At 30.6% G+C, this 27,866-nt stretch overlaps 1 protein-coding gene across 1 annotated transcript in view; it reads left to right on the forward strand.

Moving 5' to 3' along the window:
* LOC125069961 (ADP-ribosylation factor 6) overlaps window positions 1–27,866 on the forward strand; it is a 38,878-nt gene that overhangs the window by 3,479 nt on the left and 7,533 nt on the right. Inside the window, exons 2-3 of the mRNA XM_047679638.1 lie at window positions 5,196–5,301; window positions 26,876–26,984. Of these exons, the coding sequence (XP_047535594.1) occupies window positions 26,903–26,984 (82 nt within the window). The 5' untranslated portion in view covers window positions 5,196–5,301; window positions 26,876–26,902. The remainder of the gene's footprint in view (window positions 1–5,195; window positions 5,302–26,875; window positions 26,985–27,866) is intronic.

Below are 27,866 nucleotides of genomic sequence, written 5' to 3' on the forward strand. Positions count from 1 at the left end.
ATTTTATAAAAAATACCTTAACATTGTGGGGTAATGTTTTAAAAAAAAGAATCTAACCCGAAGAAAAATGTCTTATGTTCTGAGTGTTTTATTTAACACTTGTGTCTATTTGTTATTGGAACGTCTTCAAAGTACCAATATCAATGTGGTTTTTAACTTGAAAACTGTGTTGGTCGGAATAGTTCTTCGGTCTATTTTTTGAATCAGTTCTGTTGTCTATGGACGTTTATATATAAATGATCACCTCTTAACTTTTTTAGGAACTATTCTTGATCTACCTTTATCAATTAACTATTCTAGTTTTATTTATTCTATATTACGAGATTCTATACGTTTGGAGAAGATTACGGCTCCCGTCTTATTGTCACGGAGCGGCGTTTCGATATTACGTCATGGAAGTCTAGGATACATTTAATAGAAACAATGACACGATTTTTAATAAAATGTATCATTGGATAAACACGAGGTAGTACATCAAGCGTTCAACTGCGCAAAATAACAACATTTTCTAAGTAATGCATTCATTTAAAATCTCGTGTTAAATAGATATTAATAAATAATATAATTTAAACATATATTATTCTGTGTGTACAAGATTGCTGAGACATTGAAAAAGCTTGTAGTTAATATTTAATGTTTTTTCTTGCTGAATATTTTCCTTAATTTGAGTTAGCTCTAGTCACTTACGAAGGCGCGCCCATCTACGTTAAGTTATTATTATCAATGTACAATTATATGAGTGAGTGACGCTCGAACTTATATGATGTCTTTGTGTGCGTGAGACGATTATAAAGACAACAAAAAAAAAAAATATTAAGGAAATTTTATTAAAAAAAAAAAAACATGGAGGAGCGCGCGATATATATACGATTATTAAATACATGAACATTCGTGATCGATAAAACAGTTGTTTTAAATCAATTTAATATATTCTGATGCTTCAATTTTTAAATATCTACAAAATACAATAAATAAAACGTAAACTGAAATCATTCATACGGAGTATCTTTTATCGCGCGGTTTCGGTATGTGAGTACTGATTCGTTGTCATGCACGACGATGCCCAGAGCGGATGGCAACTGATTCACGGAACCCATTATAAGTGACAAGCGTTAAGCGTTGGAAGAACATAACCCTATTATAATTAACCTTCGTACTTTAAGGTGCCGCATCTAAACTGTTCGATTAAATAGATAGTTACTAAAATTGCACATCGGTATCACTTACACATCACTTTCTAACAGTAATGGTATTCGTATGCACCAGTTTGAAGGGTGAGTGAGGCAGTGTAATTACAAGCACATTCAAGCACACAGGAGACTTCAGACTTAAATATTGGTCTTGCATCGGTGATGGCTCTTACATAATGGTTAATGTTTCTTACATAACCACGTTGACCACCCACGTGGTAGTGCTCTTGCCTAAAATAAGTTATAATTTTTTTTTAGTATGAAATAATTGACAAACGATGTTAAATTCAATGTTGGTCTTTAAAACGACTCTGATTGTGTGTCAATTGAATTTTGCGGTGTTCGATTCTGTCAAGATTTTTAATCACACATGAAAACGAATATTTGGGTCCGAGATAAATCATCTCGGTCTATATATGAATTAATTTAGTAAGTGATATTATAAAGAAAGACATTTTATATTTGTTTACTTCTGGTTTATACAATAAGTACTAATCCGTTTTAGACAGAAGAGTCTCACTGTGATACGTAGTTTTTTTAGATATGGCATTCATGTTATGTGTATTCTTTGAGCTTTGATGTTGATGTAGCTGCTTACCCCTTACCTCTTTGACGGTTTATCTACATTAAAATTATAAATGCGAAAGTCTGTCTATATGTTTGTTGTTGATATTTCACGGTTAAACCACTGCACCGAATTAGATGAAATTTGGTATGAAGGAAGTTAGAACTCTAAGGAAAGACCTTTTATTTTATTTATATAAATTTTCGAGGAATATTTTATATATTTCGTGAAGACTTCGGTATTTATAGTGAACGCCGATAGTTAATAAACTATGACCAGGGTTTTTAAAGTCAATGCGGATAATTAATAACTATTTACATTCATACAGGATTAGTGTTCAGTTTTTACCCACGTGTCGAAATTCGACCATAATCATTAGTGAAAATTCTAGGAAAACGTGAATTTGTAAATTTCTAATGTCTTATTTTGAAAATGCTAACAAACAAATAAAATTTCGTTAGTAAAAAAAAAAAAAAACAGAAAATGTGACTGAAATATTTTTGTCTTTGTCTATTTATAAGTATAGATTAGCACTTCAATTTTTAGTAATTATGAATGAGACAATAGTATTGTCTCATTTCCTTCTTCAATAAACCAATACCTATTGACTATAACAATTGCATTGAATATAACATTTATTAGGTAGTAACTACTTGTTTACGTTAAATATTGACTTAGCTCAAGTCAAGAACATTCAACAAAATCGAACTTGAAATTACATAAAAGTCATACTTTTTGCTCGTGTTGTGTGTAATGTTGCCAATTTGAAATTCAATGTTCAAGGTCATTTTTTTTTTCTAAATAATATATTTATCGTGTTTGTACGTTATCGCTCATGTTTAAATATGCGTGGTAGTCGGAAGCTCCGACCTACTAACTAGTGCAGCCAGATGGTACGTGTGATTCCTCAAATTGGATATGTTGAATAGAAGTAGGCGTTTCATTTGTGGAATAAATTTAGCGTTAAATTTTGTGTTAGGATATGTTAATGCCAAGAGCTAAGAATTGAATCTGCGACCTTCACATCGCGGTCCTGATATCGTTGAGATTCGACACAAAGTGTATAAAGAAACCAGAATTGTGCCTAGTAATTATAATAATATAATAAAAGTACTAATATAAGAACTAGCCGGCATACAAAAAGCAACAACGATAAGAAAAATTGATAAAAATGTATATTTCAAAGCACAATTTATTGGTCTGCCTCACGGAAGTTTTGATAGTTAAGAAAATGGTTTAGTTTAGCCTATATTTTCTTTATTCAACGTACTAAAAGTTTTATGTTGTGTCGTGGTATTGATTAGTTGTAGTACGGTTATGTTTTTCAGTATGGTTAGTATTATTTGATATCAATTCGATTTTGGAGACGAAGACGAGACAATTATCAAATGCTAAGCGTTGAATATTCTGTTATATTTTATTTATTTTATCAAAATTGATTTTGCTTTCTGTAAAGTATTCAAACTTCAGTCTGAGTTAAATGGACAATGATGAGAAACATAAATGGTAGTACGTTCCAATTGGTGTGGTATTTTTTGAATCGAAATAAAAATTTGATTCTATTTCTGAAATATACTGATGGAAGAAAACTTTTTTCTAAGAATGTCTTTATATTAAGAAAAATATACGTACAATTATTGGTTGATGTACGAGTGATCCTCTAAGCTACATATACAAAGCATATAATATTTTTTAAATTACTAAAGTGAGTTTTATATGAGTTCTAAAAACAATTCCATCAGAATGACGTATCAAATGAATTCGTGAAAGGGCTTGGTTAAGCCCTCCAGTGTACGTTCTACCCACTCTATTATTCTACTAGCAAACATCAATACTTTGTATTGCCGTGTTTTAGTTTTAAGGGTGACTGAGAGAGTTACACTACAAACTTGAAGTAACATTTAATACACTTACAAACTTAACACGGAATAACATTTAAATGTCAGTCAGTCATAAGCTAATTTCGAAGTAACCTAAATTATTCTTGAAGAGTTTGTGGATAATTTTGAATGGCCTCGTTAACAAATTTACTATTTTATTTAGTTATTATTAAAGCAATGTTGGTACTACGCTTTTTAACAAAAGAAAACCAAACAATAGTTCGTCTATTCTTAGTTTAACCTTATGACATTTATCAAATGTCTTTTGCTTTTAACCTTCCTTGTAATATTAAACAAAATGACGTGCATGAATTCAATTTCAACTTGGGTTATAGGAATAATTTTCGATTTGTCATTGGAGACTTTTTCAATATCTGTGGTTCATTTACGGATTTTTATTGGTTATCAATCTTTTTGAAATCTGGAAACACTGTGAAATTGTGGTAACGAGTGAATAACGTCATCGAATCGTAGTTATTCAAGTGTCTCTTTTATAAAAAAACGAACATAATTATTTATTCGTATTTGGAGTGGTAATTTAATGACGTGACATGAAATTTACCTAATTTTATTGCGATACACTTTAAATCGATTCATGGAGGTTGATTTTTCCACGAAGCACGCTTTTATGTAAGAATCGAAGGCAGCTATTGAGGCTGCGATAATTGTATTTATTCGTTTGATACTAGAAAATAATGATTGTTATTAGAAAGCAAAAAAAAATCTAAATTCATGAGATAGGTACTTTTCTGTCGCATGTAGAAATAAAAACTTATTAAAGATAAAAAACGTGGATTTAGTATTTATTAATTTCTAGACATGATATACAGAATAATAATGTACCTTACTGATATACTCGGTAGTTAAAATTGTGGAAAAGAGTAGCTGAATACTGAGTTTCTTGCCGGTTCTTCCCGGTAGAATCTACTTTCCGAACCGGTGGTAGTTTTACATGTAATTCAACACTAACATGTCAATTCAAAAGTGCTTTTATGAACCTACTTGAATGAACAATATTTTGATTATTATTTTATTTATTAAAATACAGTAAAAGCAAATTCATTCTTCTGTTTCGATGAGTTTACTTGGAGTTTACTTAGAAACTCAGGCATTACTATAGCTTTTTATATTTATAGATACGTAGATAGTTACAAAGTATTAGAAGCACAGTCGGGTCGAAATTATTCGGTATATCTTATTGCGTTGGAGCAGGTTTGAGCCAAAATCTCTCGTGATTAATGAACGGATTGTACATAATAAGTCAATGTCGGGTTCGCATTTGGCAAAACTGCAAATAGTTTATAACATAAGAAATTTCTTATTGTCTGTCATTCAAATACAATAACTTTCGTGATAAAATAATCATCAGTTAATGTTTATAGAAAATTCGTTAAGAAATTTAGTACACTATTATGAAATTAAAACATTTTATGATACAAATTGTCGTTTTGTGTTTTATATACAGTTACGATGTGTCAAAGGCATCGACGATATATTTAAGGGTCCAGGTTTATGTTGTTATGATAATTTAAATTTATGTAACTGTTTTTATTGTTACAGGTTATGTGTGCGTATCGTCAGATAATAAACTGTAGTGCTGTGATAGTTTTCTGAAAAAATACAACGGAGTGGAATGGTTTCGGAGCATTTGCGGTGTCTTGTCGATGTGAGTATTATAATTAATGTCGAGACGATAAAAAAAATATTCAAACATTCGTCTGATTTCGGCCAAATTCAATTAAGAATAATAAACTTCACGTAAAATAATATATTGTTCAAGCGTGTGCGTACACATAAACCTTAAATATACACACACCTTACTCCGACAGTTTTCCTGAATAATTTACTTATTTTATTTATTTATTTATTTATTTATTTATTTACGGGGCAGTCAATGAAAAACTTCTGTTTTGAATTATTCATTTTGCTGAAAATTGTGATGTTAAATTTCTAATCTTATTTCTGAACAGTTGATCAATCTCATTCCTACTCGTTAAAAATTAACAAAAAAATATGGGACCTGACGAGCGACTAGTGCCTTATAATACTTGTCATACCAGGCACGCAATTAAACCGTTTATTATTTACGTAATTAAAGTACGATAAAAGTTAAACGTTACTTTTAAACGTTTTTTATGAGGCGAAGTTCGTATAATAACACACTAATGAAAAAAAACAATCATTTTAATTAAGCATCTCCTTTTGGAAGTCGGTTAAAAATAAGTGATTATATTATCAAATAATTAAAGATGCTCCGATAAAATAATTTCATAATACTATATGTTCATAATGTAATATGCTGGCAAAGATATCCCACTACGGGGAAAATACCAAAATGTCTACTCTTATGGGAAAGGCTCGAAGCTCAGCTCAGCCAGTCAGATTTTTATTCACGATAATACGAAGGTTTCATAAAACTTCATGAATACTAGTGTTGTTGCCCGAAAATGAAATCAGCGATGGCTTATGTCATCTTGTCTCGTTTAATTATATTGTGTTTTAATGACTTCATAAGTATATAACAATCTTAAACTAAAATTCATATGTAAAATCCTTTAGGTTCTATAGCGTATCACGGGTTCTAGGTACATGATAAATACTACCCATCTGGTTTCTCAGTAGTCGCTCGGTAGTCTTGAATGTAGTAAATAAACACGCAGTCAATTAAACCGGTTCTAATATTAATGTTATATAAAATTTCTAGTTGTTTTCCGTGAATGAACGATTATCTTGTGACAATGGGCGTAATAAAAGTTTTTTGTATACACACAGATGATGAAATGTTTTATTTTTTTTACTTTCGTTATGGAATGTTTTAGAAGTCTGATGAAGAAACAATTGTATGATCTCATAGCGACTAGTCGTTGTAAGGAGCTTGTAAAATCTGTCTTTATAAGTGAAATACCACTTATTCCCTCTACTATATTTATACGTTTACACTATACGTGTATAAAAAAAGGCAAAAATATTTCTATATCATTCTCGTCTCTGTTTGTCGACAGATTTTCTATCTTTTGATTCAGATGATATCGATAAAAAAATTGAAAATTTGAGTTGATTATATTATACTTATAATAGAATATGTTCTACTATAAAAGGATTTAACGGAAATCGACTCCCTAGAAGTTCGAATTCGAAATGAAAATGAGAGAATGGAAAAGGGAGTTGCTATTTCTGAACAATTTTACTCGATAATAACAATAACTTATGACCAAGACAAAATAATTCATTTCAAACATACGATATACTAGTTGTCAGGCGTGACTACGCCCGCGTGTGTCTTAAGTAAGCTATGCCTTTTTTTGTACCCCGGACAGCGTATATTCAAAATGTCATGATCATCTGTTAAGTAGTTAAGATGTAAAAGCGTAACAAACAAACAATTCACTTTCTCATTTATTATATTAGTTGAGATATTGCTGTTTCATAGAAATATTTTAATAGATATATTCTTTCGTTGAACAAAAAAGTAAACAGATCGTGTAATTTTTATAAACCTGTTTTTAATTTATAGTTTCCTTTGTAACGGTCGTACTGATACGAGACGTCTGCTCGGGTTCCCAGGCTTAGATGAATGGTATTTTAATGATCATCAGAATTTAAATTCCACCTTAGATTAGAATAGTAACTCATTCATAGAATCCAAAAAAATGCCGACATTTCGCGTGTCCTTATCACTGCGGTATTATTTGAATAAAGATCTAATATCGTTCGTATTATGAGACGTATATACAGTTCATTGAATCGTTTGAAAAATCCTTTCCGCGTCGTTCTCGAGAACTTAGTGTCGTACTCGTGGCGGGCTGTAATCGACACTTTCAAAATAAGTAATTCAAAAATCCGTTAAATCTAATTAGTATTCATCGCACAAGCCGTCGGCCAGTTGACGGCGTGTTTCTCGCGTGTTAACTCGTATACGATGTATTCATGCCATTACATGTACCCCCATATGTGTCTTCAGACACTAGCGTGAAGATTAACCTTTAGGCCTTACTACGTTAGACATAGAGGCCAAGAAGCCTCTATAGATACTGCGGTTGTGGTCTGCGTGTTCCGTGTGCGGTTTTAATTGCGTGTAATAAGATATCATTACGCGTATTAGTTCTCCAGAAAATTAGGTACTCGAGTGCTAATGATAATTGCAAGGCATGTTTCTATTTTTTGGTTTTAATATAACTATATACAATTTAAAACGTGTAACGGAAATCGTTATTTAAATGTATTTAATTTAATAGTATTCTATATTTTCTCAAGAAATCGTATTAATAAGCTGGTCAGTCGAATAGTGAATTCTGAACTTCGATACGAAAGAAAATTCCTCTGATACGGAACATTGCTTACCTAAAGATTTAATACCTAATTTTTCACTATTTCAAATTATAAATGGAAATAACATTAAGTATAATATTGTATGTTTTCTACAAGGAAGCGAAATCATAATTAGGAAAGTTACGATCCTTATCTAGTTACACGCGTGTCATGATAACTTAATTACTTCCATTGTCTTTTCAATATGAGGAGGTATGATTAGTGTCCCATTATAACACAATACGAGCGACGTTCCACATTCTCGCCCGTCTACTCACGATAGGTGCAATGGAGTTAATTTAGTTGGGTGCGATCGGGCAATCGACAGTCGACATGCCTGTCTCCGAGCGGAAACATCCTGATCGTATAAATCCTGGGTCAACTAAGAAACTGATTTGATTTTTGAACTTATTTTCGAATAGTTTTGTAAATGTTATGAATTGCGTTCACATGACTGTTTTTAGTCTATCGAGTAAACTTTGAGTTGAACGTCTAAACAGACTTACAAACTAGCAACAAAATCCATTAAATAAATGTTTCTCATCTTTTCACTTTTTTTCGCACAGTATGAATTTTATTTTGTATCGTTCAATTGTTTTTTGGTGGAAGTTATTTGAAAACCGCAATCGGTTTAATGGTAATGCAACGCAGACGGAGCTCCCAAAGAACCATTCGTTTTTATCTACTATGTTGATATCAAAAATCGGTTTGTTTCGATTAAGGTGAAATATATTCAAGTTTTGACTTAAAAATTAAAATCATAAAAAAATATATAATTATTAGATACACACCGTTCAGATGATTATATGTCATATATAAATATAACGTTATATGTAGTAGATAAAGTATTAATTAATGAAACACAAACGGAAATACTTATCTCCTCTAATATCCGAACCATTTTTGTTATTTATAACAGTTATTGGAATAAGCATTTTATGAATTAGACCAGAACATATTATAAAAGCGGCACAACAGTCTGCATACTAGCAAAACAGTAATCTCGAAAATTGTATCGTTTCCGTGCATGCGTACTTCTATCATTGAAGATGTTATTGCACCGATAAACCATAAATAGTGACTTTCACGCTACGATGTTACGCTCGTCTAAATATAATCGTACGCAAAGCGTCAACGCTGTTACTCGGACAAGTGCTGTTTACGTCAGTTGAATGAGCTTCAGGGGGACGTTTATAGTAAAGTTTATTGACCTTGCACATGTCAAAATAGATGTCCTGAAGTCGTTAGTATTTGTAGTTTTCAAATTTAATCAATAAGTTTACTTATAGGTTACGCTTGAGTGAATTGGTAATTTTATATAATTAATTTCAAGGCATAATGTCTATTCTTATCCTAGCTATACTGGTAATACTTATAACAGGAACGCAATTGTTTTCCTCAGTGTGATTAAAAAGTTCAATGACCCATTTAGATCCGAAACTCGAAATCTAAGATGGTTTACTGGTTTCCAACCCAATTTAGGTGTCAGATTGAAATACATTTTGCAGTTCACCGGAGCTTCGAGTGGCAGCGACACGAATTCCATTCAGTATTGAACGGCTCAGTGCACTGCTACGTTTGGTTTGTATGGTTTCCATTGTCTTAATATCTACATACCTAAGTCATCTTATTCTTTTAAAGAAATCAATCTATAAATAATAATTTTTGTATATTGCGTTTGGAAACCATACTTCCGATTGTAAAGAAACTTTGTTCAGTTGATCTTTGTAAGTTTAAGGAAAGTACTCAGTAGAATATTTAAAGAATTTTGCTTTGTATGTATACATACAAAGCCCTTTCACATAAAAGTTATACGTATACACTTATTACGAATGTGTATTTAGTGTTAATCATTATTTATTTCAGAATAACAACTTTTCTTTTTGACTGAAAAAGAAATATAGAATAAATCTTATAGAAACTTAAGAAAGCCGTGCACTACAATTGATCACTTTTAAAAATAAAGTATTGTATAATATGGCCGTCAAAGTCTAGCTGTAGGCGATACAGTAACGACCTTATTTCTAGTTAATACTAGACAGGCCCTTGACCTAGGTAAATGTCTGGTCGCTTTCGATGTCTTTGTTTCTTAATATAATTGTATTTAAAAATGAAATAAAATTTTTGATACTAGAAATAAATCACGTTTAAACATTGGTAAATTTACATTCATGCCTGTAATCGTGTATCACACTGTACTAATGATCTAATTTTAACTAATCTAAACCTTACTTATGATGTTTCTTGTGACATCTCACCTTGGTATAAGTATAGTACACCATTAAGAATATATTCTCTCGGCAAATTCTTCTCGGCGGTTGGTATCATCTGACACCCAACTATTAACACCGCACGCGCTTATTGCATAAATCAAATTTCTTTGGCTTCTTGTTACACACTTCCGTCCCTTTTCACGAAATCACGCCCAAAGTTTGCGGGAGAGAGAAAGGATAGATGTTACTACTCCTAAAATAACATAATGTTAATGAATTATTGTAAGGTACTAACCGTCTCACATAAAAACCTTATTCTTTATTTCTGTGATTTGACATTTGAAATAAGAAGCATTATCTAATTAATCACATCCCAAACAATAGCTATTTGTAATGTCGATTTGTATAACAACGGGATGATATTTTATTTTGTGACCAAGAAACGAAGGAGATATATTTACAACTTTCGATAGAAGTACCTCATACAGAAAATAATATTAAGAAGGTCGATTTTATTCGATTGACGATTTTTATTTGATAAAAGTTTTATTTTTAAACTAGTTGTCGTCCACGGCTTCGTTCGCGTTTTAAGGGTGTGTCGTCAGGGATATAAAAGTAGCCTATGGCCAAAGGGTTCGAAGCTTTGCTTCATACTAAATTTCATCAAATTAAGTTCAGTGGTTTAACCGTGAAAGCGGAACAGACAAACAGAGTTACTTTCGAATTTATAATATTATTATAGATGACAATTTTCTGTACGAAAAAGAAGCATAAGGCATTAAGTGAAAAGCATAAAGCATTAAGTAAAGAAGCAAAAGGCATTAAGTAAAGATTTTTCGTTACAATCAAATAAAACAAACGGTTAAGTTTATTTGCTAAGATATCGTATCTGTACTTCTATTAACGTTCAGTAAATGTTGCCTTTGTCAACGAAACGGGATTCGACCTATCAATTGCGCTAGTTGATTACATTTGAAGAGAATTATTTGTCCATTGACCTAGAATTTTAGGTATTCGGCCTGTCTCTTGTTACTAACCGTTAGCGTGGTATTTAATCATAGCTTTCTTGGATTGGTACCCCTGGAGAAACATTATTAATTTTATCTGTTGTTATTATTTTTGCAACGTCTGCAACTTTTTCCATTAAAGCGAAAAGTTTGTCCGCTTTAAAATCATACCATAACGTGATAACACGAGGCGTCGTAATATCTCTAGTTTTATAATTTACGATGCTTCCTTTCGATTTGTAATATCTATAAACCCAGTTTAATTTTTATATTCAGTATACTTTCGATATGCATTATAATGAACGAGACATCGTTATACTTTTATTTTAGGAATAAATGTTACGTCGTTTCCATTTATAGATATAAATGATGATCCTTATGGAAAAAAATTGGCAACCTCGTCTCGTTAAATACAGGTGCATCAAACGAAGGTACAGTTTTTTGCAACTCCGATTTTTCATTAGTTACGATTCGTAAAAATATACGAACATTCATCCAAATTCGTCAATATTTTTATTTATCGATGTTAAAAAATACATCTGCCGAACTTTATTTGTTATTATTAATTCAGCTCTACTATCTTCTGCCTGAAAAGGTGACATGCCTTTCCGAAAGGCAATTAACTAGAGCTCATAAAATATTAAAGGGTTTCATACGTAAGTGCTAAAAATAAAATATGAAATATGTTTCCATGTATGAAATAACACGTTACAGAGCATGAATAACAGTTTAATCAAAAAAGGATGCTGTCAGCATAAATGCAGATAAACAGAGAATATAAATTTCATAAATTTCGTGTTGTTTAAATTTTTTTGCATATAATCTATCTGGTGTTTGATTTGATTTTTTTACTAGCAACTCGTATCATTAATTATAATCAAATTTAATTTACTGATATTTATCAATCACATTGTTAAATTCAAAACAGAGAACTGATAACATTTTCTGAAATGTATATTTTGAATTCGTTCCGTGTCTAACACTTGTCGATTTCTGAAGACTACCTTGGCAACTTCAAGTATAATATATTATATCACGTTTCAAGATAGCCACAAACACTTGGCGTTGTTGCTCGTCGCACTCCGGAACGATGTCGGCATTATTCGCAGAAATGTTTTCAAGATGGTGTATATGTGCTTGTTTTTTTTTTATTTCTCGAAGTTTATTTCTTTCAAGGTATTTTTTTTTTTAATTAGTAAAATATGTTTTTAAGTTTTCTATGTATCTTGTCGTTTTGTTTCATCGCGTGTTCTAACCAATGTGTTTATCAGTATAAAGCTTGTATGAAACAAGTAGGTTCTCGTACTTCCTTTTTATTTTCCTTGTGTCTTATTAAATAAAAGGCATTGACTTGTTGTTGGATTTCCTACTTATAATATTTGTTATAATTAATTTTTATTAATAAATGCTGTTGGTAGTAAGGTTTTTTTTATATCTGAATAGAAAAAAAACATGAAGCGACGGAAATATTATATATAAAATAAATTAATAAACTGAAAGGAAAAGATAAAAATAGATGAGCAGTGGGTGGCTGTCTAAACGTTAAGTAAGAAAATGGGACAGCATTTTCCCACTTGGACTTGCTAATTTACGCCTCCGTTTCAAAAAACTAATAAACCTTAGGAGATACACGACATAAACTTGTACAGGATTAAAATTTCGCTTAACCTTACTTAAGTCTTGAGTTCATGGAAGTAGTTCTCGTTTAAGTAACTTTTTCTCGTAATTTATCGCCTCCCTATACGCTGTCTTTGTTCCAAGGCTAAGTAAAATTTTAAAGAGGAATAAGCTGAGTTCTCAACCGTTTTAAGCGACGGAGCTTAACTTGCTACGTTACGTAAATCCACAAATGGAAGCATAAGAGATATCTTCCAGTGCAGAAATAAGTCCGTTTTCCTATAAAAACAAATTAAATTAAATGCATCTAGCATTTAATTTAATGCGTTTTTCTGCAACGTATGACTCGAATGTATTTTTATAATATAAGTCATATATATGATAGCAAAATAGATTCAATATTGTCTAGTTTTTTTTGGGTTGGAGGAATAATTAATTATATTTCTTAAATGAATTTAACATTGACTATAATTTTCCTAAAAATCTATACATAAAAGTAATTATTACTTACTTTGATATTTTGATAAAAGTAATATTTAAAAAATATATGATACAAATTTCACTCTACTGAGAACTGTTCTAAAGGTGAAGGTTAATCTTGATCGTGTTTGAAGCAGTCCTTTAATCCTTAATGAGGCACTTCGAACTACAACAGACATCATGTCTGTCGAAATTTGTTACAGCGCTTCAGGCTTAGGAGTATTTATAAAAATATATCACGTGATTTTTATTGGCCAAAAAACTCACTTTAATTTACCAAATATCAATTTATTATTTCTACAGATCGATATATATAAATAGAAAACTATTTTCACTTGTCTTCAATATCGGGATGCACGGCCCCTACAAGGTTTCCCTGTTTCAATAAATCGTTGTAACTATTGGGACGTTGCCTTTCGAGGGGATACGAAGCCATAAAAGACAGTCGTCCAAAGATAGAATTAGTGTCTACGTAGCGTAAACCATAGTCGAGTCGCTGAATATGCTTCTACCTAACAGAAAAATGTGCAGATTTCAACGTTAACCATTCGGTTCTTTATCTCTGTTAGTATATTTTTGTAGTTTTGTAGGCATTTTGGTTCAAGGTAAATAAGCTAACAGGGCATGGCCTTCATTAATGGTTTGACTCTAATATTAGGATTTAGATCGTCGCTTTTAGGGAATAATTCCAATCTTTTTCTTCCAAGCTTTATAGTACAAACGTATGTCTTATAGTAAGATAGGTATTAAGTAGGTAGGTACATACTCCATTTATTTTTAAAATATGGTGTATAGCTAAATAATGTAAATAATTTATTATAAAAAAAGTAATAACTGTGTGAATATACAATAAAATATTGTTAAAAGTTTATATTTTAGTAGTTTATAATGTTCTATGTTTAAATATACAAATTTATTAATCAACCAAGAACCCTATTCATAATGTTAAGGATATACCATTTCCAGATTAGTCCACACCCTAAACGATTGAACAAGCGTGAGTCACAAATATTACGATATGGATTCCTGTATAATAAGCATAGAAACGTCACTGTGTGTCCCGTTTCCGGTGCAATTCGAGGGGTTATTGCGAATTGTGCTGTTTTTATATATCTGCACATTTAATCGATAATATTAGAGATGGGATGAAAATCGTTGTACGTCGGTGTAAACGAATTTCGACACTTGAGCTTGAGCTGAATTTCGATATTCGACCGAAATTTAGTTTAAATGGCGTTTGCATTATCTTGACTGAAATCATTAGAAAAATCTCTGTTAACCGCTGTTGTAATGATAGCTGAATTTTTCATTTTTACCGAACGTTCGGTCGAACTTCGTTTCGGTTCAAACCACATTCGGCTCATTAGATAATATGTAAGATATTAATTACTGCCTTAATTGATTGATTAAAATTCGCATTTTCATTCAGGTTTTAGACATATTTCACTATAAATATATTATATTTATTATAATACAAAAAATTTAGACATCACATGTTTACGTTCAATATCGATCGGCTTATAAGTTTATGTTTAAAACTGGAAAATTTAAACATAGGTACCTAACGCTCATATTAACGAACATATAACATACCTTATCTATGTTTTGTTTTAGTAGTGATGCAATCAATTCCATTAAAACAAATGAATTTATTTATGCGCATATATTTATTACTTAAACGTAGATTCCATTCAAAACCATTTATTTATGATATCCGTAAACAACATAAATCTTGCATAAAAATGACAACGGCTTTTAATGAAATGAAGAGAAATTTACAATATTGTATTTAATATATATAATAAATTATGTATTGCAATAATATGATATTGCATTGCCCTTAGAGATTTCGGTGATGACTTAAAATAGGGCTAGTGCAGGTTATTATTACCTTATCTGTACCTACAATCAGTATTTAGATAATTACAAGCGGATAATAATATTAAAAATAAATACTCATTATATTAAAAAAATGGATTTCTAGAATCATCCGGCAGACGTTTTCTAAACACTTATGATTAACAATCAAAGTGATACATCTTTAAAGGTGTAAACAACATTGACCTCCAAAAATATAAATCAAACTAACCGATACAAAATATATCAAAATTTAATAACTAAATTATATAGTAATTAAAATTAAGATATAACAAAGTAAAATACATAAATATATTACTTATAAGGTATGAGATCTTTGGAATGTTTAACAAAATTAGTTTTATTATAATGAAAGATGTCAATATCGATTAGATGACAAGTCATTAAACGAATCCATTAGTCTGTTAAGTCGTGCATTTACCTAAATTTGTTTTAGACGTTTGCTATTCTATTTAAGCATACGATCCAATTGCACATTGCATCGTTTCGTATCGTAACTGATATATAAATATTGCTCCATAGGTACGTTAAAGCTGAGGTTATTTTTTGTAAAAAATAAACGATAATTTTGAAGGTATCATATCGTTATCGAGTCGTAGATATTGGCTCTCTCAATATATCAATCCATTCGTGTATTTCTACGAGAAATAAAAAGCATTTCCTTCTCCCGTTTTACATTAAGAGGACTACAAGAGCTAAGTGCCCTTGAGAATCGCACGCACACACTTACAAAATCGACAAAAACGGCAAGCCCGTGTACTAAGGGTTAAGCGAGGTAACGAGATTACGCCCAAATATTCTAATAGATGGCGTCAAACCGAGCGACGTAAGATCAATCATAAATCTCATAAAAAATAGATAGGACAACAGAATTATTTTTATTTCTTTCGATGTTAGTTAACAAATGATTATAAAATAAAACTGATTCAATTAAACTTACAATATTTTTATTTATATTTTGTATACAATAAAATAGACAGTTAGTTTTAACCTTTTTTTTCTATTATTTATATTATTATACCACAATTAGTTCTTATACTAAATATTGAAACATACCAATTTTTAACATTTTATAAAAGTTTAATGATCTATTTATATAATAAAATCGTAAGTGTTCGAAATCTGTAGTGTAGTGACCGTGGGGTAACATATAGCGTAGTATTTGTTCGTTTTATTAATATTGGTTCATAAAGAAAAAATATATATTCAATTAAAAAAAAAAAATTCTAAATATTTACTAGAAAAAAATGTTGTCAATTCGATTTGGTTGAATCATTGATGAATAAAAGGTTAATCATAATAGGTTTAATCATAAATCTCATAAAAATAGATAGGATATTAGAATTATTTGTATTGCTTTTGACTGTTATTCTATACAAAATGATTAAAAAATAAAACTGATTTAATTAAACTTAAAATATTTTTATTTATATTTAGTATTACAAAAAAAAAACATTTAGTGTTAATTTTTTTTAAATTTTTTTATTTAATTTCACTTGTATGTATTAATGTTATTACATATGTCCTGGAATCTTGGAATAAATATTACACCCACTTTCAGCAGAAAGTTGGCTCACATATTTAATCTCGATGACAATGCACGATTCATGAATTGCTGCTATATTCAATCCAATATGGCGGACGTTACAAAAAAATTTAAATTTATGTACAAATGACACTTCTAAATATTCTAGTTCTCTGGTTCACAACAATTACATTTTTTTTGTTACGACTTTACTTTTTTTTATTATTATTAAAATTAGTTCATACATAACTTTAATTCTTATTATAAACAATCGATAAAATTAAACTCTTACGCAATATAAATAGCTTCCGTGTTATTGTTTTCGACTTTCTTTATTCTGTAAAAAATAAATATATGTTAGTAATTACATTTTTATTAATTATAAAATTATGTATTTAAAAATATGTATCTTAATATGTCATAGTAGTTATAATGAAAAAAAAATGCTTCGAGTTCATGGGGATCGAATGTAGTCACTTGATCCCCATGAAAGTCAATTGATGTTTTCTTTCCTTTGACCAAATACTCTATCGTAATTATTAAGAATGGCTCGAAAAATCTGATTATATGCGAACTGATTGCACATTTTTCTAATAGATGTTTTCAATATTCATAATTTATAAAAAAAAAATATGTTTACTAATTAAATACTCTTACCTTTTAATATCGTTCATATGTTCATAAACGTTTTTTAGTTTTCCTCGCGCGTTTCACTTTATTTCCCATATTTACACAATTAAAATTTATAACAAATAATATAATAAAAAAACAAATGCCTAATTACTACTACACTATTTTAACTTAATATATTTATTTACAAGAAAGAATAAAATTTATTATAAGAAAACATGAAACAATGAATTTACAATTAAAATTACAAAAAAATATCTCGTAACGTAATGAATGATGCGGCGAAAAGATCGACACGTCTGTATAGCATCAGGCCTCGGCCGGCATTGTCTGTACACGGCGTTTACGCACACATGCGTACGCATTTTGTTCGAAAATAAGAATATCGGATTTAAAAAAAATCTATTGATTTTACTAAAAAAGTGACACCCAGGTTAAATAGTATATTGCTTGTAGAATAATCTGACAAAAAACCAGAATTATGGAACGTATATAAGTATAGTTATTATTGATTAAAAGATCTTTTTAGAGGTAACTTTGTGATTTTTTTCTATCGTACCAAATTAATTATATCATGTTTTCAAAATAACAAATACTTAGCATGTATCCTGAAGATTATCATATATTTTTTTCATTTGGTTTACTGCATTGGATCATATACTTTTTTGCATTATAAAACTTGCATTTAGCTCATGTAGTCCCCTTAAACACTCGCATGTCTGAATTTTGTTACGTTGCTATTGTGTTTTTCTTCTAATAGTATTCAACATATTACTTTATCGCTTAATTTGTGAACTCCACGTGAATCGTTTGCGTGTTTCTAGTGTTTTTTTTTTTAAATTATTGTGTTAAATTTTAGTATTAGAATGTTCCTAGTTCAGCGTTAACTAGTTTTGATCGTTGGATTTTACTTTTGCGTATATAATTTGATTGCTAGATCTTAATACACGTGGAGTTAATATTATTGTTAATATATAAGAACTATAGCCGAGATTGCACAGTGGCTAGAACGCGTGCTTCTTAACCGATGATTTCGGGTTCAAACCCAGACAGGCACCACTGAATTTTCATGTGCTTAATTTGTGTTTATAATTCATCTCGTGCTCGGCGGTGAAGGAAAACATAGAGAGGAAACCTGCATGTGTCTAATTTCAACGAAATTCTGCCACATGTGTATTCCACCAACCCGCATTTGAGCAGCGTGGTGGATTATGCTCCAAACCTTCTCCTCAAAGGTAGAGGAGGCCTTAGCCCAGCAGGGAAATTTACAGGCTGTTAATGTAAAATGTAATGTAAAGTAATATAACATAGAAAGTTATATGATTGCAAGGTTTTAAATCGTTTTCTTACAAGTAGGTAGATATATTTTCGGTTTGAAAAACGGGTTACCGTTAAAAGTATGGTTCAGAACCGTGTTTGCGGTCACAGACTGTGAGTCTTTTTTTCTTTACTAACCCACTAAGAAACACGAGTTAGCGAACAGGTTCTTCGTCGGCAAAAAATTAACTGTGACCTCATCGTTCTGTCTTCTATTTTAAACCTTGTCCAATTCTTTATCGTAAATATTCCTTTAAAATTACTACACTAACTTCGTAGATGTAAATTTTTCTTTTTTTATTTACAAAAAAGCTTTCAAAATTTAGGATTTCCAGACTCAGTAGTCTTAACGTTTAAACGTTTTTATAAGGATATATTTTTATAATGCAAGAAATAACTGCGATCGCTTAGGTTAACTCGTATCTGCCTGCCTTAAATCTTGTTTCTCTTTCATGGCCAAACCATTGGAAGTTCAAGAAAGAACATACTTTTTTATACGTACTGACGAACAACCAATAAAACGCGAGGGCAGCAATGAGCGACAATAAGTTGTATAAAATTTTCTACTTTGGAGCTATCATATTTGAAAAGACATACGTCTATATTTGTATAAAAATAATAATAATCTTATTTTATGAATAGCGCCTAACATTCGTGAGTAAATATTGGACTATAAAATATCTCTATATCCTATATTTATAATACTCTTGATGTATTTTCAAACCACATATGGTTTATATACGAGATAATTAATTTGAACCGAATTAAAATAACACTATGGAATATTGAAATAGATTGTATACAGTTGAATAAATGACTTGGCTACGATTCAATTTTGCTTAACCGACAGAATCTATTAATTTCATGGAGCGATGAAAATCCTTTATTCATTTAGGTAAATTTTCTGTTAACTATTTGTAAATGGTGATCAGACGTAAAGCTGCATCTCGTTTGTAGACTCGTATTGGCAATTGAAGTTTGTGTGACTTATTTAAGTTGTCTATGTAATTTTAATACAATGTTGTATAAGTACTGACTTTCTGAAAGAATGGTTAAAGTTTAAAACTAGCAAATCCAACTGCATGCCATTCTAGATACACGCTACTGTATATTGTACATGCTGTTATACAATTAAATACCTAAGTTACGTAGTAAGAAGGTCTTTATAATCGTGAAGAAACCTGATTTATTTTAGCCATTCGTAAGATTATCAGGATATACTATTATAGTGCAAAAGTATTTACACAAACAGACGTAACACAGAATCCGATTGGAATTCGTTTAGTGCTTCCCAAGTCATGGTTGTAAGGTCCGGAGAGCATCATCTTAAATATTTGAACATGAAGGTGTAAAATTCAACGATAGGTATCCTATATTATATCGGAATGTGTTAAAGAAATTTACAATAAAATAAAAAAATAGGTGTTTGAATACTGATGAGTTTCTTTTCGGTTCTTAGTAGATTCTACATTTTAAAGCAGTGGTAGTTTCATGTCATTGATATTCTTGTGAAGCTATGATTCAAAAATACCAACATACTTATAAGTTAAATATTTAAATGTAACCTTATTTGTTGTCTGTTTGTTCTCAACCTTTTTTAATGATTATAACACTTATATTTTGATGTCTGTGTTTGTTTAAATCATAGTTTACATCTGAAACAAAAAATAAACGTCGAGTACGAATTAGCTGGCTGAAGGAAATGGTGTGGAAATCGGGTAACGCCCTTAACTTGACCCTCCGGAAATAGAAGGGTGATCCCGAAGTTAATGGTGTTAGGGCGCATAAATCAAATCTAAATCAAAGTGTTCTTTGATCTTGTCATCAAATTTTTTATTCTTGAATGTGAAGTTATTATAAAGTATTTCTTTTGATATTATAATTACTCTACAGAACGCGCTACAAACTATCGCTATAGAAAATCATTCAAAACCATATTTGAAATTTGTAGTAACCTCAGCTTTATAAACGTAAGGCGTAAACACAATATTCCTAGTAGTTCTACAGTTAGTGGAACTACTAGAAATATTACTATTTTTTATGTTAAATACCTTTCAAAATTAATTTTCGCATTATACTGTTAAAACTCGAATCTAATACTTACGTAGAAAATGAAAATGTGTACAAATTAATTTTGTATTAATTTTAAATTATGAAGGAACGTCGGGTATACAAGTTCGCTGGAATTGTCCCAATTTGCGCCTCCAAAGATATTATTGAATAAGTTCTCTAATTGTGCGAGGGCCGCTTCCTCGTTGTTAAGCCACATTTGAGACTTCAATAGCTTACGTCACTCGTTGCTCCACTAATGTTTGCTTTATCAAGCGTTGCTATGCTGTATAATATAGCAATTTCTTTTCATGTCTATTCAAACTAAATATTTAAAGCGCTGGACTTCGTTTTACTTTTTCTGTATAACAGAAAATCCTGTAGTATTTTTCAAATGTGTAATTTAAAAAAAAACGATTTTTAAATATTTTAATTCAATTATAAAAAAAATACGTTGATAAATACTTGGATGTAGGTACACTTGTGAGTTTCAATTAAAATATTATAAAATAATATAATAATATTTATTTTATTTTGTAGGTATAATATATATTTTACCATCACGGAACATGATTCACATCGACCCAATTTAGGGTTCCGTGTACAAACATTCTACCCTTATTTCGACTTTTATGGCATCAAAGCACGCCGTTAAATTCCAAATGTCGATCGAACCGACATCGTTTCAATATTCAATACCTACTCTGTATCATCGATGTCTCGTTTTGCCCGACGATGATTAATTTCAGCGACATGGCGTTTTACTTTTCACGAGTTGACGTTACATTCGACACCATATTAAATTTGGTACTTAGGTTTGCGATTACAGTAAAACACTAGTGATCGACTAATGTTTTACTTATATAATACAAGTTTAATTATCTTTATAAGTATCACGTTTGTTTATTATCTTACTTGTGCACACGAGTATAATTTAAGTAGTCATTATAATTTTGTACTTGATACTGTTTAATATGTAGTATACAGTAATAGATAGGTAGGTGTATTCGTCTGAGTAATGAAATGATGTCTATAAAATAATCTTAATGAATTTTTCGATAACTGGCCAATAAACTATTTAAATCCCCCGTGCAAAGTCATTGATCACCATTGGTTTATTGATTAATTGATCAACATCCTTTTTTTTTAAATAAAGACAATCCAACCGACACACTTTAGTATTTATGTTTTGTCTAGCGACTCGCAAAAGTTTTGCACGGGTGCAATTTGTTAAGAATATATTGATTCGATATATGTCTTTTATAACTTATTCTATATAAATGTGTTCATGGTCATTCAAATTTGGACAATTTTCACTGGCAAGATTAAAATGTTTTTGCTATCCACCGACCCGTTTCGGAAGTATCTTCTCAACTATTCATTCGAATGTTATAGTGTGAAAGATAACTTTAATCTCTATGAAATGCCCAAGATAAATAGTCTATTGGTTTTTTTTTACTAATTTGTAATACATAAAAATCGTTATTAGTAGTAGGTAGCTTAGAAGAAGTAACATGCTGTACCAGACTTTTGACGTAGATGTTTTAAAGATCTACAATTCTCTAGTAAATTGTTTTGATGTGTCCTAAGGTTTAACCAGCGTTAGCAAATTAACTACTTGTAATTTAGTAAGCGTACGAAGATAGTTTATTATCATTTATGAATATACAAACCTATCCCTATTATTACTCTTTTTCTAATTAAAAACCGCAGTGGTTTAGATGAAGAAAGCGTACTTACAGATCGAGGCACAAAACGACTTTATTTTATACTATTTATAGGAATAGATTAGGTAGGGAATGATTATTTTTTGTTTTCAATTTCCAGTAATTAAGGCATTAAGCTTTGAAGTATTCGTGATAATAAAAAACAAAAATATTTACACTTTCAAATTTTTTCTTTTATTATTTATATTTAAATGTAGTACGTGTGAAATGTCACGTGTACGTCTGTATTATTGTAGGTGTCTTATTTAATATGACGTCTGATGTATCGAGCGACATCGTTAAATTCAGTTAAAGGGCCCTTGTTTCCTATATTTAGCTCGGCGATATCTAGGCCGGCGGAAGGTATCTCGTGGGATGTCGACTAAGCGAGATTTCCTCGTCGATTCTTACTTATAACAATTTAAAAATCGAAGGCATAATTAAATCTGTTTTCTGTTATTAAAAGGGCGAATATCAATACCCCACACTTCCGATAATCATATTAGAAAAAGGGGAAAAAAATCTATTGTTTTATTTATACTAATATTATAAATGCGAAAGTAACTCTGTTCGTATGTATCTGTAGGTAAAGACCTACAGATACATACGAAATTTGATAGTAAGCAAGCTTGAATTCAATAAAAAGGGAAAAGCTGCTTTTTATACCTAACTTACTAATCCCCTAAAAAAGGTGAACGAAGCCGCGGCGGCAAATAGTATAGTATATGTCTTTTTGCGTATTATTTTTGGTCATAGTAACGTTGAACTTTAACGTTATTTCTTTTAGCACAAATAAATTTATTATTTTTTAAATGAATTATATATGTGTGTGTACATATGAACGATGTATTTTAGCCCTAGCTCTTTTGACTTGAGGGATGTTTCTCATGATCAAATAAATGTAATATTATTTCGTTTATAAACATTGGAACTGTCGAGAAATTATGCATCCCTTGATAATATTAACTACTACAAATAAAACAACACTGCACTGCAAGTTAAATAGGCCACCCATTGAACCGTGAATGGACTAACCACGGGTATCCCTTGTGTTTGTAATAAGATTGGTTCTTCTTTTGAACCGGAGAAAAAAGTATTGATACTTGGTAAGTTGCCAGCCCTAGCTTAGCCTAGCCCAATTGAGGTTACTGTTATAGGTACAAGTGATTAGTGTAATAATCTGGTTATTATAGTATTATATTATGTTACCTAAGCGTTACGATTTAATAAACATGTTCTTGATTTATACATCCTCCAATATTGTCCACTTGAAGCCTACGATAAAACTATAAAGCTAGTGTTTGTATTGAAACCTGTGTTTTCATATTGTTTTTTGAGATCTAAATGAATGTTATTTTAATTAGACGCATGGTTGGTTTACTCACGATGTTTGTCTTCACCGCTGAGCACGAGATTATTTATAAACACAAATTAGGCACATGAAAATTCAACGGTGCTTGCCTAGGTTTGATCCCGTAATCATCAGTTAAGATTCACGTGTACTAAGCACTGGGCCATCTCGGCGTTAGATGTGTTGCCTGCGTTTAATGTACTTGCTTCGCCACCGTGGACCATAGTTATTAAAATAATATTTTTCAATTTACTAACCTAACCCAAATTCACTATAAAGCTTGTTCTTCTTGCTTGTATACTACAATACAATAAGGAGGCTTTTTATACGTTCGAGGTTTATTCGTTTTATATAGTACATAATGTAGCATACGTTGATTTAGAGTTTACCGATAACTTCAGTTATACTTAATTTTTCAGTTTTAAATAGTGCTTTTGGATATATTAAGCAATATTTTAAAAAACATTCCCGAGAAATCGGATCTCTTTTTCATTTGACGTTCAATATTTTATTGAAACTATTTATTTTACAAATATATATCTATAAATATATCATAATCATCATATATTCTACAGCGAAGGGTACACGCACAAGGGACATAACATATATCAGTTCCCAAGGTTGGTGGCGCATTGATTATGTAAGAAATGGTTAAAATTTCATACGGAGCCGATGTCTTTGAGCAGTGGTGACCTCTTACCATCGGGTCGTCCGTCTACCTACGCCATAGCAATAAAATAAATAGGTTTTCTAATTTACTCGATTCTTAATTATAAATTGCGCAATGCCCTATAAACTTTTACCTATAACAGTAGCGTAATTTATCAAAGAATAAACTTAACTAATAACAATAAAAACTAACTTCAATTGCTATAATAATACTGAACTTTGATTAAATTACAGGTAAACGGCCTTCTTAGACCACACTACTACGCCGTCAATTAAACTTGAAAAAATAAAATAAAGTTAATTAAATAGTATTTGAAAATAGAATTAAACGCATAAAAAATAAATACTGATTTCTGTTATTTTTAAAATTGGATATATTGTTTTTTTTTTTTTTAATTATAAACTAGGTACTAGTATATACCTATATTTTTTTTATATAATAGTAGCTATCTGTGTAAGGGTTAATATCTCTTAAAGCACAAGGGTGTGCTCATATACAGGTGAGCTCTCTATTCATTCAATCACGTAGTCCGATGGGACGGAAATCCGACATACCGGAAAGAGATCGGACGCAAGACCGACGGATTTACGTGCGTGAAGGCTCGGTTAGGTTACACTGCCAAATTTTCGAATACTGGGAGAGAGAAAATTTCTTTAAAGAAATCCTTTATTGCTCCGATTTGGGATTACGATTTAAAGATCCGCATTATGATCCAGCCATTACACCAACGATGCAGTCTTAGCTGCAACGATTTATAAAATATTATCTATTTATTGTTAACTGGTCTAATTTGAGTTCAATGATAAACTCGCTAATCTAACATAACCTTTAAGGTCAAACTTGTATATGTTTCATTGTAAATTAAATAATCCAGTTACAATTTTTCGACAGTTTACAATCTGTCTATATTCGAACCATAAAAGTAAAAAGCCAGATAAACAACATTTGACAGCAAATTGACGCGATATCATTGGTCGAGAGCTTGATTAATCTGTGATATTCACTATAGATTAAAGAGGACGAAAAAATGGCGTTTGAACGTCGGCGAAACTGTTATCGGAATTTTGGAAGTAAAATTAAAGTGGAAATAAGTTGTTAAGTATAATAGTGTTGTATTATAAATAAAGATATATTAATCATAAACCCTTAGTAGTGCGCAATATAGCTGAGTTATTAGTTATTCACATGAAACACGTAAATCCAAGGTTTGTTTATCTTTTTCCTCCTTCCATTGGAATAGGCTATACGTACATTTATTTTAAACTAACGGTCCTAAAAATGGTAAAATTTTAGGGTAAAATAAAAATCTATATCTCACCCTAAAATGATGACCCCAGTTAAAAATCATAATAATAGATATAGTATTATCGTTGTGTATTGCTGTAGTATACTACTGTACGTGTTTTTTTCCAAACGTTGTAATTTTGTAGTAGTATGTTGGTAGTTCGTTAGTCATAATCACCAGGTCGACGGAGCGTAACAAAGGGCAAGGGTGAAGTAGGGTTTTGGCAAATGCCGCGATAGTGATTATGTAATCACAAATGTTGCTATGATAATAATAACCAACGGTTTTATAAATACTTTTGCGTAATATCTTTATATAAAATGGTCATTTAATCTCGATATGTATTAGTTAGTGGAAAGAGAAAGTTAAAGCAACGAGAAATCTAACTCGAAAGTTAACGGTCTTTAATGGAAGCGTGGTTTGAAAATAGAACGAAAATATTTTAAAATAATTCTTAAAAGAAATATTATGCAAGCGATTTAATATAAATCGTAACTCGTTAAGTAACGAATTGGTTCGCACTTTTATTTACTTTTTATTCATATATATTTTTATACAATATTCGATTTGAAATATTAAAATTTAAAATATAATTTGGATTGTTTAAAAATAACTTTATTAGCTAAATTTGTTACGGACAGTATAATTGTGCATTACTTGGAAAAGTATTAATTAAAAATAAACTCTTTACGTATGAAAATTTTCTTGACACATTGTCACATTTAAACCTGATTCCCTACTACAACCATCGCTATGTAATATATATAATCTCCTTTTTCCGGATCCGCCCTCATTTTAAGGCTGTATGTAAGTGTTAACTCAAACATATCTGTGTTTAGTTTAAGATGATTCTTTTTCCTTAAATACTTCATTCGAGTCTTCTGGTAATTCCAAATTGTTTTTTTTTTTATTTATTTATAAATATTTACGATTACACGAACGCTAAGCTATTTAAAATATACGTCTACATATCATTAGTTACAATGTTTGTGAAATTTATATTTAAACAAAAAGTTTTTATTGGTATAATATTTTCCAAACAAATGCTACACCGCGTGCTACAAATCGTGAATAAAAATAATATCCATTTTAAGAAGATAAAATATGTCTAAAGTTTTTAACGTTTATATTTTTAAAACATAAAAATATTCATCGTATTATAAAATAATTTCATAGTTACAATTGTAATTTTTTTACGTTTCAGTTGTGCGGTTGAGGCGAGCTCAGCACGATGGGTAAGTTGCTATCGAAGATCTTCGGTAACAAGGAGATGAGGATATTGATGCTGGGCCTCGACGCTGCTGGAAAGACTAGTATCCTTTAAATAATTCAATTTTAATACATGCCTATAACTACGCATTAACAATACTTCTATCAGAATAATAATTTTATTATTATTTGTTAGTAGTCTAACCAACATAATCTGACATTCGTAACATCACAATATTATGATATCAATTCTTATTTATTATTATCTGTGTTATATATGTACATAGGTAATTGTTATATCGTGTTGTGAAAATAGTCGTGTGTTTCCAACGAAATAGTTTACAGTTATTGTTTTAAAATTCTTCTGATATTACATAATAGCCACCGACCATGACAAAATCATTCGTTTTAACGCTCGTGATTATACAAATAATTCTTATTTTCCTTATTAGGAAATTTGTAACAGCTCGTAAATGTAAGAGCTAGTAAATATATCACTGCTGTACGAAGACATCCTCTTTCTTTAGGAATAAGTTTTGAATTTATCCCAACACGCTCCTCCAAAACGGGTTGGGGTGGTGCACATGTGTCAGAATTTCTTTTTGCATTTGCAGTTTTGCTTACGATGCTTTCCTTCCCAAATACGAATTATATCATATAAATACATTACAAGTGAGTAAATATAAGCGACAATCTTCGGTTAAAATTCACATGTAGGTACTATACACGGGGTCATCTCTACTCAATTGTTAGGTTTTAAATTGATTCCTTGCATCATAAATTATGAAGTTGACTAATAGTAATGGCATACATCTCAGACAACGAGGTCTGGTAGTCGCCATATACTCTACCGCTAAATATTATCATTAGTATCATATACTTTGTATTGCTATTTTCCGGCTCGGTGTGTGTGAGCCAGTGTTATATCAGATACGAGGGGCATAAATGCAGATTCTATAATTGTCTCCGTGTCGTCGGTATTTCGA

This window comes from Vanessa atalanta, chromosome 1 (assembly GCF_905147765.1).
Source record: "Vanessa atalanta chromosome 1, ilVanAtal1.2, whole genome shotgun sequence".
Classification (NCBI taxonomy): Eukaryota; Metazoa; Arthropoda; class Insecta; order Lepidoptera; family Nymphalidae; genus Vanessa; species Vanessa atalanta.